Source organism: Trichoplusia ni, chromosome 27, assembly GCF_003590095.1.
Source record: "Trichoplusia ni isolate ovarian cell line Hi5 chromosome 27, tn1, whole genome shotgun sequence".
In the NCBI taxonomy this organism is placed as follows: Eukaryota; Metazoa; Arthropoda; class Insecta; order Lepidoptera; family Noctuidae; genus Trichoplusia; species Trichoplusia ni.
Genome location: NC_039504.1, coordinates 1689035 through 1708148, shown reverse-complemented (window position 1 = coordinate 1708148; position 19114 = coordinate 1689035). Strand labels below are relative to the sequence as shown.

Genomic DNA, 19114 nt, shown 5'->3' with positions numbered 1-19114 from the left:
TAATCAAGAAGAGCAGACATAAAAAAAAATACAAAAAATTCATGACCTTGATAATATCATATTTAATTTCTATAATTATTACGCCTCATGAATATATAACTCAGTCGAGACAGACCTACATTCACAAAAGTTCATGGACTTGGTACGTGGCATATTTGGTAACATAACGCTTTACATTTTTGTTCAAATAAATGTTGTTTACCTCCGGCAATAACACCCACCTGTGGGACGATATTAGGTATTACAATTTTTTTTGTACTGTCTGATAGGATTATAATCGTTAATTTTTAGTCGTCTTACAAAAGTAGCTCAGTTCATGTATCCGACGTAAAATATCCCTAGGCGCGATTATTATTTTTTTATCATCAACTAAGATAATAAGTACGAAGAAAAATTAAACAAGATAAATCTGAAATATACTCGTAAAAATGATAAAAACGCCGCCGCCCGCGCCCCTCACCATTGTTACAAGGCCCGGACCGCGCTCGCAACAGAGCTGTATTTCTAAAAACGACGAATTGCATCATAATATTGAATAAAAATTGCTTTTTAAATTTATTCAGATCTCATAAATACCTATTTTTTTATCATGAACGTGTTCTAGTCATTGGATACATGAGGATAGAGAAGTAGGATTGCTCTCGTTCAAGTCTTTAATTTTGACACCTAATGCCAGAGCTTTTTTTGAGTTATCGTTTTGTTACCGGTGCGTAATTTTTTTATCTTTTGACTGCACGCACGTGACTTTCGAGGGTATGATCCTGGGATAAGCATACATATGTGTGATCCATGATCTGGGATTTTTTTTTGCGTATTACTTGAAGTTTGCTAAAAAATAAATCGTGACACGGGGACACAATTAAATCTCTCATTGAGAGTGGAGTGTTTTTAGAAGGAAACAATAGTTGCATTACAATATAATTAAACGCTATGAAAATTCTTTATATTCAAAGTAAGTAGTGCAAAGTAAAAAATAAGATCTATGGATTTGTTTGGAACCTACGAAATGCTGGTCACGTTTAAACTTCTCAGGAATTTGTTTATGGCACGTTTTTAAAATTAATAAGAACAGTCTTACTAACTTACTACAAATACAACATTCGAATTTTAGGTATTATACGGATCGATACTTTTAATTCGTAGTCAAGTTAGGATGCCCAATGCGGCAAAGAAAGAAAGACTTGTAATTTCATGGCTGATTGACTTACTAAATTCAGTCCCGAGGGGAATAAGGGATAAGAGAATGTTAAGGGGTAAGGGATCTTACCTTATCATAAATGTAATGTGTGGTTGGCTGGCCTGCGCTGTGGTTTAGCGACAAATATTTTTATACTTCTTCCAAAATTTTATAGCTGTACCACTTAAAGTAAACTTAAGTCAGGAGTAGATACTTACTTGAATACAGTACTAAAGAATTAGATCATGCTAAGGGAAGATAATTTAATAGTTTGTATCTTTTTATTTTGACTTGTTGTTGTGTCATCGCAGATATACTGAAACACAGAAAAATAAATTTCCATTTAAATAAAGTTATTAACATTTTTATTCCACTCTATCGATCGCCAGTGACAAAAGAACAATACAAAGTGAAAATAGTGAATTCACGTATAAATTGGTGACGTAAAAAGATAGATACCCACGACATTTCACGTCTCGTTCAGCTCAAGTCTAGCGGGAGCCTGATTAGAGTGGTCCGAACCAATTTTCTATTACATTGGCCACCAGTAACAAGCGCTAGCATACTCTAATAGATTAACATCTATAAAATGCATGAACTTACTCCCTATGTGAAGTTTCAATTGTTCGCTAAAACGATAAGCTTAACTATGTATATGCAGTAAGACTACTTCAGTTAATTCTCATTGATTTTGAGAGAGTCAAAATCCTTGGTTACACTTGGCGTGTTATTTTTTTATTTTTTTTTATTTAGCCATTACTGTCCCACTGCAGGGCGAAGGCCTAGTTTAGGCTTTTCCACTCTGTCCAGTCAACCAAATTTGAAAAAAAATTGAACAAATTAAATGTTGTTATAATAACAACATTAAATTTGTTCAACATGGAATTCGATGAATAGTTTCGGGGACCAATTAATAAAATGTTTGTTGTGTATCTGATACATCTTGGACAGCGCCAAAAAAAAAAACGAGTTATCTCACCACTGCGCTATCGGCTCTACCTTATAGATACCAACAGAAAGTTTAAAGCGTAATAACAATTTCTATACTGTCCATATAAAGAACAAATTGAGTCAGCAACAGTGATTACGTTACAAAACTTGACACCATTATAGATATTTCTTGGAATACCTACCGCCAACCGTTGCATGTCTCCTATTATGTCAGCTGTTTATAAGTCTACAACTCTATTTTAATGTTCTGTTTTCGTGCAACAGTCGTGCGACGGCAAAAAGTTAGAACTTGTAAATTGTAGTTAGCAACCAATTTTCATAATGAAACAAAGCACGGGCGATAAACAATACCGTGTCTAAATATAGTTACCGCATAGGCTACGGCAATCCTTTTTGTGGTATTGATAATTATGCAACTTTACCTACGCTAATTAATAGTACTAACTGATGTTAGTTAGCCGAAATACTGCCTATCGTAAGTCGACCTATTTCACGAGGGGTAAATAAACAAATAAGTAGCATAAGGTTCATCGTCCCCGGTCGGCCGAAAAATACGTTTTATCCATTTTACGTATAATGGAACGCGTCGGTTGTTTTGAGCTAAGAGGTTTTATATGTTAGTCTGTGGTCTATATCCTAATATTATCATTATTAGATCACTTTATCGTTATTATAAATACCTACATGGTATACCTACTTTTCGCTATGTAATTTAGTGTTATTACAAGGTAATCACCTATATTCTACACAAACAGTTGCTTCTAAAATTATCACATTCTCAAATCGTTAATTCCGATAACGTACTTCATACTTTATCGAAATTAGCAGCTTAAGTAAACCTATTTTTTCAATGGCTTTATTAAGTACAAACACATTATATACCACTTTTTTACTGTACAAACCAGACTTGTTTACCATTGCAAAATGATGTTGTGCAAAACATAGATTAAAATAAGTACATGTGTACACAATCGATAAAAGCAATTACTTTAAATATTTATGAAAAAGGCTTTGAAATCACACACACACATAATCTATTCAATAGATTACTTTGCCACCAAAACCTTTTAATCTTATTACAACCTCGTACAACTATACTATTAACAAATTTACTGCCGATGTAGTGCCTATCCATTGGGGCTAGGTAACAGCTTTATTTTCTTGCAATTTAGTTCAGTCGTGCCGGGCTTAATGTCGCGTAAAATGTGTATTTTCTGTTATATCACGGTCAAAATATTTTGTCACAGTATAATTTAGTGAGTTGGCGTGGTCACACGACACAACACTGAAAATATTTCAATAATCATTTTTTTTTTATTACCAATCGATTTATAGTATGTTTTTAGTTATATATCGCATTTTTACTTTGTGAGGTGTCAATGTATAGTTGTAGAAAAGTGAGATCATTTGCGGCTGAAGGCAAAAGCTGGAGGTAAGCATTATTTTAAACACTTCACTGTATTAAGTACTAACACTGTAAAATACTAAACACCCAATAGTTCGTTTCTTCAAAGTACAAAATAGTTTCTAATTAAACGTAACAAAGTTTAAAGTTAAAACTGTTTTACACAACAATTATGCTTTATCTAGTATCGTCGTAATAACAATGTTTCCAACAGTTCTGCCCTGAATAGTTTAACGGTTTATACTAACCTAGTATTTAAAATGCACATGCACAATGCGGTGGTTGCCGACGTCATCTACTTTGCAGTAATATTTTTGCTACTAATGCGCCTGCACGGTTTGTAAAGGAACGCCAGGATACACAAAAATGCAGTTTATTACGTGTTGTATTCGTGATTGCGTTTTAAATAGATGTCTCAGTGAAGTTTTTAGTTTAATAATTAATTTAAATTCTGTGATTACTTAGTGAGGTTAAATTAATCATGGTTTGTATCAATTTATTGTTTTCAATGAAAGTGTGGAATGAGAAATTACTATGAATTGTTTGTTTGATTTTAAATATTCGCGCTTTTTCATCGATTTTTCAATATGCGTGTAACGGCAACTGTGGTCCACCAGTGTTTTGTTTAATTGTCAACAATGTCAAAATAGGTTGTGTGGGGTGTCAAATAATTGAAACAAAAACAAACGATATTGCTCTGTGAATTAACTACATTTCCTTTGTTTTAAATAATCAGTTTATGCGGCAGCTAGTCAGTGCACGTAATTAATAACAATGGGATATTTAATTTCTTTTGTTAAATATTTGTTGGAACATTTTAAGGTTAGTTCGGCTTACCACTTTAATAAGTAAATGTTTTGTTTATTACAACGAAATATGACTATCCTCGTATATAATTACAGTGTACCGTGTACTCCGTGTTTATTGTAGTCATTTTAGGACACGGTATTACACGAACTGGTCGTCACTCAGTGTAGTGTATCAAAAGTAGTGTAGTTTATTTTCAAGATATTTGTTGCAGACGGTCCTAGAATCTGGGAGTGTGGGGAACGCGTCGTCGTCTGATGAGGAACTGGAGCAGTGGGAGCAGATATTCATGATGCGCGATGAAAACGGAAACAGTTATAATGATAAGTAAGTTTTTTGGGTACATTAATATTGTTACATGCCCGGTGTTCTAAATTTAAAGTTTTTTTTTTAATGGATATTCAACACCAACACCGTGTTTGTGAAGAAAAAATATTTATAATTTATTCTTTACAATTTAATAGAACACTACCATATATTACACTTGTCCAAACAAAAGGCACCAAGTTTGTAAACATATATAATCTTGGTGTGTTTTGGTGCCTAAGAACTGTTTTAAAATAAAATGAATTTGACTTCAAACCAATGTCGCTCAACAATAATGATTACCAAATATACAACAGATATATATTTGTCATTATTTAATATTGTTTATTTAAGTTCCTAAACCTACAAAGTACTTGCAAATGATAACCAATTGAATATAAGAATAATTCAAGGCTTATTAAGTTTAATTTCCTGCCAAATATAATAGAATTTCTTGGTTAAAATGAATACTTTCTATTTAATATCCCATTTTCTATACAGGGTGATGAGATACTGTTATTAAACTTGCTAAAGTTAAAGATATTGTTGCATTTATATTGTTGTATGTATAATATTTAGTTATTCTACTGTACTTGTGTATGTGAACTCCTAAGCGGAAGACCAGATTACAGGAGATGTGCGGTGGTTGATATAGATTCACAAATCTGCCGAGCGGCATGAACTTTGCCAGAATATCTAGTATTTTATTTTAGTATATTATATTGTTTCTATTTGTCAACAGGAGAAAGAAACGCAGCATCTGGTGTCGCCCCTCGTGCATCCCAGTCTCCATAGTCATAGTTCTTATAGTTTTAGTTGTATTGGTCCCCTTGCTCGACCAACCTAACATAGTACAGATGAACGCTACCAGTGCTCCCATTTCTTTACATTGCTCAGATGAGTGTAGGTAAGTGTATTGACCATATAGTAGTAACGGTAAACAGTACTCGAATATTTTTAACTCCTAGGTCCTTTACTTGACATATAGATATACTATAAATATATAACCTGTTGAAAATTAACAGATGCATTTCCTTAATGGAATATTGATAGTGTAACTAAGTCATGGCTGTGCTTCAATTCCTACATAGATACACATTTGTACCGGAAACAAACAAGGCCAACTAGAAATTGACTTTAGTAGCAATAATTGTACATACAAAATACATAAATGTGTAAAACATCAATAATTTATTCAATATTCAGATACAATTAGCAGCCTTGTGTGTTGTGGTTAGAGTTGAAATTCATTCAACAATTTTTGTTGTAAGTAATTTGCTAGCACAAAGTCACTCCATACTAATTACAGGTTTTGCTGCTATAATAATGGGGTGGTAGAGAATGACTCTTAAATATTGTGATTAATGAATCTTTGAATGTTTCAGGTTATCATTAGTTGAAAGTATACCAGAGGGTCACATGTACCCTCCAAACGTGACGCATTTACCTACGAAAAATGTGTGGTTAGACTTGATAGATGAAGCTCAAACACAAATAGAAATAGCATCGTTTTATTGGTCTCTTAGATATAATGAAGAATATCCTTATAACTCCTCTATAGAGGTTTGTATCAATTTTTTATTTTTTTTATTTAAGATCTTGGCTTGAGACAATGGTTATGAATTATGGTTTCTGTTTACGTTTTCCATATTAAAAAGCAATAAGCAGTATTATCAGAATGCTAATTAAAGAATTAGGACAAGGTCCTGTAATTTGCATATCGCTAATAATTAAAACTGATGGCGTTATCGTGTATGTATGTTTGCTCTAAATACATGTGAACTTGAATATTTATTTAAAACCTTTTTTTTCTTTTAGGGTGAGCAAGTGTTCCAAGCTTTATATGCTGCCGGGTCAAAACGAAATATAGATTTAAAAATTGCTCAAAATTGGCCCAGTAAACAATTTCCTAATGTAGATACAGAATATTTAGTTAAGAAAAAAGCTGCACAAGTAAGTTCTACATTCCTATTTTTTGTTTTTTTTTTATTCATACAGCAAATGTTGTTTTACATTTATATTTTTGTTTAGGTTCGGAGTTTGAATTTCTCGAAATTACTCGGGAATGGCATATTGCACACAAAATTCTGGATAATAGACAGAAAACACTTTTACATCGGCAGTGCCAACATGGACTGGAGAGCGCTTACTCAGGTCAGTAAATACTTGAGATAATGTAATGCGAACTTATTTCGAAGTACCACTTTACAGTTGTAGAAAAGGCTATCTATATTTTAATAAGTTTAATATCTAAACTAATTGAAATAATATACGTAAATGACTTAATACTTCAAATTTGTTTTTTTTCAAACGACTCCAGTTCTTTGTAGTTGAAGCCTTATGTCGCGGGGGTTTTACAGAAAATTAAATCACATGCACAATGATACCTATGATACCCAGATTGAATATTATAACGAGTATTTTTAGCCTGTACTTAATGTTCGTATTTCTAAACATTAGTTCTAATGTCTACCAAAGATAAAATAACACCTTTTTTTCTTTAGGTGAAAGAATTGGGAATAGTCGCTTTAAACTGTTCCTGTCTCGCATCTGACCTTGGAAAAGTTTTCGACGTAAGTTCATTTTCATTATTTTCCCTATCCAACATTTTTGACAAGTAAAGAACAGCACAAAGAAATTGCAATTTTATTGCGACCTTCAAGATAGTTCAAGTCCTTGTTTTCTTTGTACTTACTTGTAACAGCACTTGAGAAAGGAACATTATTAAAAGGAAGTGAACATTCTGTTTGTAACGTTAATGTTTCTTTTATATTACAGACATAAATTTTCGTTATGACATAGTTTTTCCATGAAATAGTAGTACGTTCTAGCCTTCGTAATATGTATTGGTCTTCAAATGAAACAATTTTTTTTGTAACTCAATACTAAATAGATTGAAACAGCCTATGGATTAATCAAGGAGGCTTTAATTGCGTGTACCTGAACATAACTCACTGAACCAAAAACGCAACATGGAAAATTAAACTAATTAACACCATTAAAACATTCGTCACTCATTTTCGTGCATGAATTATAATATTCACGGCTTTACAAACTTCGGAGCATTCATCCGCAAGAGAACAGCTTTTAATTAGCGCCCAGACTTGCCAAGTTAGCGTGTTAATATTTCATAGCTAAGTACTGTACGGTTAAAATATTTTTTCTTATTTGGAAAATCATCTTTAGATTTTATGTCCTAGAAGATAAGGTTCAAAATTAAATGGTTTAATCTGTAAGGGTTTTAAAATACTCATTTAAAAATTTATCTTTTTTCATTGTATATTTGTTATTAACTGCAATTCCTCCATCTTGTAACCCTTTCTTCTCTATTTTAAAAGGAGGTAGGTGCATAATAATATAAATTCCAGATTTTCCTTTTAAATAAATTTTAAGTTGAAACCCGCGCAGTTAAGCTAAAATGAAAATTCTGAGAAACAACGATTATACCAGAGATTGTGAATAAGTATTGAAATACAATACCAAGCCAAACATTTCAGTTTTCGTGCTCTCAGATACCTATCCAATTATCATTATTATTTGTCTCTTTTCATTCACTTCATAACTTCATGGGTAGAGACTACAGGACACCGGACTCAGGTCCAACATACCGAGGCTTTGTTAAGAACTTTAATCTAAAATGTGATGGGGCATTATTAGTTATTATTTTGATTAGATATTAGTTTCCCCGTACAGGGCAAAGGCCTCCCTTCCCTCCTTCCCAATGGTCACGATCTATCTGGGATAAGAAATCGAGCTTGTCCCGATTTCTGCTATTAAAATAATCATATCTTTCTAAACCAATGTACAATTATTGTTTGTTTAAAATTTTAAACGATTGGACCGACTGTGAAAGAATAATAAAACAGTTATACATAACACATGACTTTCATCCATGAGTAAGACCTACAACACACCAATCTGTCAAGAGCGAGGACAGACCTTGCACGCCATTGTCGCCAATGTTACCAGCATATTTAGTGCTCCTAATGCATGCAATAATTTAATATGGATCGCCGCCTCGAACAACAAAACTATGATCGATATACATGAATTAAAGGTTAATTGGAAATTGATGTGTGGTAATAAATTGTTCCTTTGTTATAAGTCACGGTGTCAGTCTCCTCTTGGTACGTCCGTGAATTAGGTTTGTTCGAGGAAGTCAAGGATACGTATTTTATTGTTTGCGCTTTATGTCATGCTGAATTTGACAATTCACTCCAATTTATGTACCTACCAAATATGTATATATACCTTGTGACTGACAAAATTAAAATTTAATTTATTCAATGTAATAGTTTTGTGTCATTCTGTTAAGTTACTATATAAAAATTAATGTCAGTTACCTTTGAGAAAAAATCTCTGGAAACTGAAAAAAAATATCTCAATGATCTTTAATCTTCTCTGCCATGTCTCGTCGACTATCACGTTTTATTGGACAATTCTATGATAGGACTTTAAGACGCCCAACAGTTTACAAAGGGAGATTATCTTATACAAACTTGCAATCAAGTAATTGTCAAAGTTAGATAGCGACTGTTACGGTGTTACACGATGCTCAGTCAACTTCGCCAACTTATAGTATGACGAAGCTGAATAATTTATGGATGACTCAAAGTTTGTTATCACACGAAGCCACGAGTTGAGATGTTAAAGGATTTGTCGCGTCTTGTCAGTTGCTGAAATTTTGTATTGGACCTACTACCTACTAAAATTTCAGCAATATAAACTTCAGATGCTCTTCTTTGAATAGAGCTAAGCACCTCAGCAAGTTTCCGCTTTTCTTCTCTTCTCGTTGAACCTTTTTGTTTTGCGGGGAAGATTCGCAACATTTTTCTATACTGAATTCGCGGTCTATCCCATCAGATTTTCGAAAATATGAAAGAGTGAGTAATTAACAAATCCTCTAAATAATTAACAAAAAGAGAAGTCTTCTTTTCTATGGAACCATCCACTAAATCATCCCTAATTTGATTAACTCCAAACATTCCCGAGACTGGTTATGATGATCTCTCAGAAGTACGTTTTATTCCCAGGTATACTGGAGTCTTGGAGCTCCAGATGCGGTGGTCCCGGACAGCTGGCCCGATGAGCTCAGCACGGATATCAATATGGAACACCCCATTAACATATCCGACCCTCAACACAGCTACGGGGCTTTTATTACAGTAAGTACAACACGTATTTTTATGTCATTACACCAGTGATAGCTTAAAGAGAAAAATTACATTTGTACACAAAACTGTAACTTAGGACATTATAAATGTGATAGCTCAAGTGAAAAAAAAAACATACGAATCGTGAGATTAAAAGCAGTTATGGTACAGGAACTTTAACTATTGTTTCCTATTTTTTAAGTGTTCTATAGCTATCGCCAATGATAGCCCAAACTTAAAGAAATCATTTCTGCAAAAACACTACATATTTATGAGTAATAGGTTTAAAAACACTTGAAACTATTGTTTCCATTTTTTTGTAAGCCTTTTCTCAACCATCATAAATATACTCTTAATACCTATAACTCCCAATAGATTTATTTACTCATTTGCAAATGAAATGTTTATCTAACTATAGACTACCTGAAATGTAAACTATTGTAAACGTTGTTCAATAGATATTGGCACTCACAAAATCGTTTAGTACTTACAGGCATTTTCAATTTGCGCGATGCCTTTGCACCTATTATTTACGATTCGTCGCTCATAACAAAAGTACTTGACATTCTTGGTATAGACGTGGATTTTTTTTTACTTGAATACTTCTTTAGAAATGTTAAAAAGCAAAAATCTTAAGTACAAATGACAAAGTAGGTTTCAATTGCCATATTTCGTGTCTTTATTAAAACCAACAATTTTTCTTCTCAAAAAATTAACAAAAATTTTTATTAGTGTGCTCATTAATGCATTTAAATTATGCTGCACAGGAAGATGCCTGTGCCCAACGGTGGAACGTATATAGTCTGATATATATGTGATGCATGAATTACTTACAGAAAGGACCTTTAAGGTTCGAGATGCCATATGGCTAATAAAGCTGTATGTTCAAAAAGCTCGTAACATTTTATTTGTCGTTAAAGCTAGACAGAATGGCGTTGGAACGTTTTAAATTGGCAATATCGCGAGTGCTGTGGCTATTCCATTTAAGGCTTTTATAGCGGCCATCCGGTAACCTTGATAGTGGTTAGCTGTAAACGTATAGTGTTGGATAGCACTATTTCCTCTGGAAATCAGGTCAGAACAGGTTTTGGTTAATGGGTGTTGGTGTTTCAAGCCAGGGCAAAATGATTTAACACCTAAACATTTTAAACTCCGATACGTCCGTGATTAAGCTATTGAGGTAATTCATCGATGAGATAAGATGAATCCGTTTTGCGTCTATGATGCTTGACGTCTGGGTCTATCTCAGTCGCCAATTTATTTCCCTTTTATTGTCATTACCGCCTTGCAATATTTTTGTATAATAAGTAAGGCGTAAAGTAAGTAGTTTCCACATCTTATGAATCAATTGTGCTTAATTTTTTTCCTGATTCTATGTCAGACAAGCTTTGATACTCTCTGGTATTTATCATTGTCGACCTGGTTTACAGAAGTGGTGCAATGTTGGTCTAATTTGGAATAGAAACTATGTGCTGCAAAAGATTAACTTAATTCATCTTTATTTCAAGTTGCCTTTTTTAGATACTCTAGCAGCGATATCTCATACTCTTATTATCTTGAGACTTGTAGTTGCGCGATTTCTAACTGTCATTCTCAACGAGAAAATTGGCAAGAGGCATAAAAATCGTGTATACTATTATATTCTAATGTAAAATTATTACATTGTAAACATACGTTAGTACATGGCGATGGGAAAACATTTCACTGCATTGAATCTTGATTTATTTCCGTAGTTAGAGCTACGCTAAAAGTTATCATAATAATAAGTTTAGATAAAATGCAGCCAGGAATACGAAAGAAGCTTTAAAAACGAACAAAATAAGATCAAATACTTCACCTTGTTCTTTTGTAAGCGTATTCGTTCGTTCGCTGATTTATCATTTCGGCGGAAAACGTTTAAAAGTGTTTTAGTGGTTTCCTCTAGTATTCGGGTCGGAACTGACTAAATGGCTCGCTTAATGGATGTTTTGTTTGTGCTTGTCTCAGTGTTTGCAAAATCACACCTCCACTTTATGCCAGGAGGACGTTCATGGCTAAAACCTATATTGTTAAAAAGTGGCAAGAGTAAAAAGTTATTAGGGATCAAATTAAAACTAATATCATGATTATATTGTAATCACCCTAGCAGCTTAATAAGCTGATGAGTGTGTTTATAGCGCTTTGGAGAATATTTCCCGTCTGTTTTCAAAACAATTTAACGTGGGCGTCTCTGCAACACTTTTAGGTAGTTTGTTCCTTTGGGGCTTAAATATATTAATCACATTCATGCTTTGGAAATAAATACGAAAGCCACTAAGGTTCCTTAACAAAACGGTGTTTGGTTTATATTCAACGACTGATGTCGGCTTTTTGCGCCGTAGTACCTTGCTGACTCAGCAAACTGCCCGGAAAGCGGTTCTGCCTGTACCTAGGTACGTAGCTCTACCGTTTCCAGATCGTGTCAGACTAGGGCTTAGCTGTTAGGTTTTTACCTGACCTAGATTTTGGCATTTGACTACGCCATTAACATTACATAATGGGCCATTTCAGGTGTATTTGGAAAGTGTTCAGTTTGATGACCGTATGGTATGTTAACCTTCAAGGTAGTATTGTCTCAATGCCGAAATAAATATTAGTATGGTGACACACAGGTGTTTTATACCTCAAATGGCAACGTCGATTCATTACAATTAAAAGGCAACGTGTCTTAAGTTATTTCTATCAAAATAAACTGATATATTTTTTTTTAATTATTTTGAAATCATCCTCAGCTGCCTAGCATCAATTCTTTTTTTCTCTACCTAATTGTCAATGGGATATAATAAGCGGATAATTTAGGAAACCGCTTAAACGGTATTTGTTTAAATTAAGTCAATACTCTACTAAATGTAATTGTTGAAAAAATCATTAAAATGTATAAAAGTAAGTGCTTCAGGAAATATCACTATAAAAAATATGCCACACGTGTTTCATGTTTAAATATAATAAAGAATTAAAATTTTTTTCACTATTTCGAACAAGATTTAATGATAGTCCGCATATTCCTATCAAGTTTTGTAACGATTACAAATTAGACCGAGTGTAATTAAAGACAAGTGAAGGACGGCTTCGAGGCTACCTGTATTTACGTGGTCAGTGTTCAAATAAATTGTGGGATCAACTAATAATGATAGAATGGACGAATTTATAGCCTGTTAAAGTCAATATATCTACGAAGGCAAAGGTTTATTTAATGGCTCGTACCAGCAACAGGCAAGGTTTTATTAGCCGTAAATTCTACGAGTCGTTTTCCTTATTCGTTTTGTGGAAAACTAGAGATAGTGTCATCATTTTCTTGAAGTAGATCTAGATATTACTTAAAATACCGTTATATAGCTGTTAGGCAAAACGTCTGTTTAGACAAGACATCTTTGGCTTGTACAAATAAAGACTGCTTCTCAATTGAACTTTTTTTTTAAATATCTGTATCGATTTCTTGATCTCAAAACTGAGAGCCAGTGTGTTATATTAATTACGGCTTTACTAATTGATTATCAAAAAATAATTTTAAGAAAACTTTTGTTTTGCCTAATTTAGATTATTGAACAAAATCATTAATCACAAATTCATAAAACTTAATCTTTATGGAATCACATTGTTATTTGACGAAGTGAAATATTAACTGTAGCTAACATTCGTGGGGTTCGGTATGGTGCCCGTGGACTGCCTGCTAGGCTAGGTCAAGGCCACTCGTACTTTATGGCCTCACCTTTACGGGTATTCTCATGGAAGTCGTTTGCATTCTTACAGTATAACTTAGCTTAGACCATACTCCTGACCTTTCACGCCGGGACAACTCATGTTTCCAATTCGCTACATGACATAATATCCGAGAACGCTGCTTCTGATTTCTCTCGTCCCATATCCATCCAAAACATATCTCATATTCAACATTATTTAATATCAGTGAATATAATTAATTGGAATTTTAGTAACAAGATTAATGAGATTGATTTCATTAAAAAAATAACACATGGCGTAATCATAATAATGCTTATTAAAAACTTTTTCATCACTCTGAATCAACATGAGCTTGAGCTAACGCGAAAAAAATGAGTTTAGAATACGATGATAATATAATATCATACATTGGAGCAGCTCTCTCAAGTGCCTTTGTCGTGGTACTATGGACGTCCTGGTACCTTATACCCCGTTGGCGAACTTTGAACAACTACATTAGTGTGAACCAGATTACTGCAGGTACTCTGCATTTGATCGCTTCAATACCATTTTTTTTAAATATTAATTCAAACATAATCGACTTGCTCCGTGGGATTCTGTTTCAAGCATCAATATGTTGGTCATTGGCGGCGAGTATACTTGCGTACCTGAAACTAGCATTACTACACAACAGTGACTTACACAGTGAAAAACTGAGCGTAACGATTTTTGTGTATGCCCTGACTGCCGGAATCAAATTTGTGTGCGTCGTTGTAATTAGGCGAATGTACCATTTAGAATTATTTGATTCCATGTTGTTCGGCTTGTACCCTTTATTTTTAATCTTACATATTATTTTACTTTTGTTTATTAGAGTGATTATCTCAGTGATGTCTTGTTGTAAGCGGCGTATGTCTAAGCGAAATATAGTGCATGTTATAGCTTTAGTGGGAGTTGCAATATTGTGTGATATAGGGACTGTTATATATTTCGTTACTTTTATCTTTTGGGAGAGTGACTTCATGGAAAATTGGTTCTACTTCAGGCTGGTCCCTCAGGCGGCTTGTGTTTTGTTCAATGCCTCATCACGTGCTCACTGGAAGTGGTATTACAAGAGGCGCAGGCGCATGAATACCGTTGTATAAGTAGCTCGACATGTATTTTTTTTATTTAAAAGTAAATGATTAATGCTCATGTGTATTTTAGTGTAACGGATCTTGTTTCGCAGTCTAACCTACCTCATTTTTTATTTCGATTCTGGCATAAATGAAGAAAACGAATAAAATTTTGTTTCTCATTGAGTTTTTATTTCGTATCTGTTTCCAAAACCAGTATACATTGTTTAAAAAAAAAACGAATTTCTAACTTCCTCACATACTAAAAAAAATACTAAGTTATTACTAAAATTAACAACTCCTGAAACATATTTTTCCGAATAAATTAAACTAAAGATATAAAAATCAACGAGAGAACTTCACAAGCAGCCCTAAACAGAGCAATGCGATAACCTGGTATCGTAGTGCGTGTTGTATAATTACTGTGACGGCTAAACAGCGCGTGTGTATAATAGGGCTGCCAATGGTCGATTTTTATCGCAGTAGGCGTGTCTCATCGTGGTGTTTGGCATTATAGATCGATCGAATCGTTAGTAAAGGCAACCCTTAAAAATGTGCTTATGGATTTTTGAGCAGATTTTTAGACGTTGTTATACATGAAATAAACATCGTTATTGCGCAATGGTGTCGTAATTATGCTGAAATGATTTATGATAAAACAGTTTTTAACAGATATATACATACTTTCGTTATACATGTAAAATAATTTAACATTTTGTTCATTGTTTGTACGTTATTGTACTGCTACTCCCTCATCCAAATCAAATGAATATTAAATCACAGATCCTACGAGATAATTTATATGCAAACTATGCGTGATTGTTTTATTCATGTACCTTGAATAATAAATGGTTCGTCTGAACGCTTTACGAATGGGTTTTGCAAAGCCATTTAGAAAATTCAGAAATGGTTACTTATCCAAATAGTTTCTACTTACCTAATACATGTCATCATGCTACAAATTACGGGTTGTTTAGCCCCAACCTAAACGTTTGCTTTACGGAGAACCACTCAAATATACCAAAAACACGTGACACGACCTTGTGTCAGTCAAATAACATGAAAAATAAACATGTAAAGTAAACATTTGTTTGTAACACCGGATTATACATTTTTCATGTAACCGAATAATAGTGTCTAAAAATATTTGATCATTATGAAATTTGTTTGCCCACTTTTCTTTTTCGCCACCATGTTTGATATTTAGGATCGATTGGTAATCTTAGCCATGATATTTGCAATCTTGCATATTTAAAACATACAGAACTGGTTGGTAGCCTATTGCTACGTATAAAAGCAAGGGATGCAACTTTAAGCCATGAAGTGCGCTATCCGCGCTATCCCATTCCCACAACTGCAAAATTATTTCTTTTAAAGATTGCCATCATGTATTATTACAGAGCTCACCGCCTCCTTTTAGTCCAACTGGCCGCACGAATGACGACGCAGCCATCGTCTCCATCATAGACTCAGCTGAAGAGTTTGTCTACATATCTGTCATGGATTACGAGCCCATGTGTACTTTCACGCACAAGCTGCTGTAAGTTACTTAAAATTATAAACTAGTGGTACTTATTAATAAAAGTAATACGCTTATTGGTCACATTTGTTAGAATGGTTGTTACATGTCTTGCAATACGAGCTTGAACGATAGTTTTAAGATGCGCGTATTTCTTTCCATTTAATAATACGTACTGCTTAACGTTATATTATTCCGAGCTTCATTATTTTGGACCTACTAATACGCAACTATACTATCACTATAGTAGAACAGGCTTAAATCGTTTATCTAATTTTGTATTACTTACTTGGACAGCTAAATATCAACAATATCAATACCTTCTAGGTTCTGGCCTAACATAGACGATGCGATTCGCAAGGCGGCTCTCGAGAACAACGTGAAGGTGAAACTGCTGATCAGCTGGTGGAAGCACTCGTCGCCGGCGGAGGACCACTTCCTGAGGTCCCTCACTGACCTGTCGCAGGCATACCCGAAGGTTGACTTGCAAGTGGTCAGTATTTCTTTTATAGTCGGTAAAGTTTTTTGCGTTGTACAAAGTTATTTTTTCTATATGTCTTTTATTAGTGGGTAAACAGTATGTTATGTAATACAAAGATTTGAGGGCATTTTAGTGGCGCGACCTTACGTTACCCTTACCTGTTTTATATGTGTACTTGTAATAGATTTTTTTAGTTATTTCTCAGAGCTTTTAAAACTTTTTTGTTAAGGAATTGTACCGAATGTCCACATTTCTATTCAAATTAACTAAGTAAATCTACCATTAATCCCTAGAAACGTTTCGTGGTTCCGTCAACGCCTGAGCAAGACAAGATCCCATACGCGCGCGTCAACCACAACAAATACATGGTGACAGACCGCAGCGCGTACATCGGCACGTCTAACTGGTCCGGCGACTACTTCACAACTACTGCCGGCGTCGCCTTCGTGTTCCAAGACCTCAACACGGAAGGAAGCCTCCAGAACATTACTCGAGACATAAGGAAAGATCTACAAGAAGTGTTTGAGAGAGACTGGAATTCTCCATACGCGGTACCCCTCAGGCGGTTATAGCGTACAGTGTGACGTGTGATGTCGAAGTAACTTCCTTTAGTGAGTTCTCTTGCTTTTAAATCTAAGTCGAGTATTTTTAATACTTCAGTTGAACAATTTGAGGCTGAACTATGTCGTTTTATGAAGGTTTTAGACTCATGTTTTAAATGTCTTCATAATGCGACAAAGTTTGCGTTATGACTCTATTGTTTGTGTATACGAATTTGTTACGTTAAATAATTGTTTGGGATCAATTTTTAATACGGGTTTCGGGAAATTTTGTGTTCGAGTAGATAAGTAAACATCTTCTATTTTTCTTTCATAGTGACCTACTTGATGAAAAAAAAGCTGTTTCCAAATAGTACCTAGAAGTACATAATTACATATTAATTTTTAATGTAAATTGTATTTTGAATTAAAATTAATTAAGTAATTTTTGATCAGGCTTTCTAAACTTAAATATAATATTATAACTAAAAAAATCAAAACTTATTTATTGGAATATAATTCGCTATTATACTTATATCAAATTTATGAAAGAAAATCAAGTATTAATAAATTTTAAACAATTTGTATAATTGTGTGACTGTGCCTTCTAGTTCGAGTGTCGTTTGAAGAACGAATGGATTCTTCGGGTATATGTGAATGTAGATTTTTATATCTTTTTAGATTTATAAATGTAAAATTTAAAGGAACGTACGTCTCAATATTATAAAGCTGTCTTTATAAACTTCGTTAGTATCATGTTCGATCAATATTTTCAGTAGGACAAAAATAAACTTGTACAAAAATTATGAAGGAGAGCTATCTACGTTCTTTTTTTAAATAAAATAGTCCCTTAAAACCTATACACTCCTATATAGTTTCTTTTTTTTATAAAACAGTTTCTAGCAACGAGTTTTCGTTCATGTCAGCTCTCTTTCAGTATTGACTGTAGAATATTAGCTAACACGATATACAGTAAACGTCGATTTGCAAGCGAGACGAAAACTCTTAACCAAGCATCTTCCTAAATACGTTTATTAAAATCATATTGTAGTAAATTATCGGGTTAAGTGTCATCTTTGTAATCGTTAACTTACTGGAAAGACTCAATATAAATGAGAAATCATGGAAATAAAGATGTAATGAGCATTAAAAAAAAAACGACTCCCGCACTAAGGAATTTAATCCTTGTGTCGCGGGGGGTTTCACAAACATACAACTCACATGCTCAAAGACAGCCAGACTCAGAACAAGCATTCGTGGATCACACAAATGCTTGTCCTACGCGGGGATCGAACCCGCGACAAAGTGGGTTTGGCGTGATGACCTCAACCACTCGTCTATCCGTGCAGTCAGAGTATTTGCTGTGGTCATTGAGAGTATCACCGTTGGACGGAGTTATTTAAAAAGGTTAACGATTCCAAAATGTATCTCTACCTGTTATTAAAATTCACTGATTGGTACTTGATATTATTTTTAGGATATGTAAAGTAAGATTATGGCGTGTTTCAAATTAAAATCGCCAAATATTAACATTTTTATTATTATTGTTACGTTAGAATGTACTCATTTATATTGCAGTACGTAATTCAGTAGGTAAAGTAGATTGCAATAGATTTCTTATACATATCAAGTCTATGTAGTTACTTGTATAAAGAACAAATAAAAATGTATATTATTATTATAGATATTCGGTTCAGTAATATACAGGACAAAAATATAAATTTTTATCAAGCTACTTAATACCTAATTAAACTCTTTATAAAGTTTAAAACCTCCCTTTGTATTTTTTTTTGTTCTGTTTCTACAGTTTTTATATACATAAACTATTATAATTAAACTAATGTCTTTTGTCCCGTATATTACAGAACTTTTAATTAGTGTAAAGCAAAAAGCAATAGTATATTTTATCAAACGGACAATACGCGTGACACAAGCTGCTGAACGATGGAGTTATTAATAAAAAAGTACTTAATTATTTAATGG

At 33.7% G+C, this 19114-nt stretch overlaps 1 protein-coding gene across 6 annotated transcripts in view; it reads left to right on the top strand.

Moving 5' to 3' along the window:
• Window positions 1-17954, top strand: part of LOC113505848 (phospholipase D3-like) — a 54240-nt gene extending 36286 nt beyond the window's left edge. For 2 of the 6 annotated variants that reach the window (XM_026888685.1, XM_026888683.1), the window contains 10 exons: window positions 4555-4667; window positions 5389-5553; window positions 6032-6209; window positions 6465-6599; window positions 6678-6800; window positions 7151-7219; window positions 9680-9811; window positions 15993-16132; window positions 16439-16604; window positions 16886-17954. In XM_026888685.1, coding sequence (XP_026744486.1) covers window positions 4555-4667; window positions 5389-5553; window positions 6032-6209; window positions 6465-6599; window positions 6678-6800; window positions 7151-7219; window positions 9680-9811; window positions 15993-16132; window positions 16439-16604; window positions 16886-17164 — 1500 coding nt within the window. In that variant the 3' untranslated portion in view covers window positions 17165-17954. Of the gene's footprint in view, window positions 1-2763; window positions 2857-3040; window positions 3561-3624; window positions 4018-4110; window positions 4356-4554; window positions 4668-5388; window positions 5554-6031; window positions 6210-6464; window positions 6600-6677; window positions 6801-7150; window positions 7220-9679; window positions 9812-15992; window positions 16133-16438; window positions 16605-16885 lie in introns of those variants that run through there. The other 4 variants (XM_026888689.1, XM_026888688.1, XM_026888687.1 and 1 more) reach the window with 4 other exon arrangements.
• Window positions 17955-19114: the final 1160 nt, after the last annotated feature.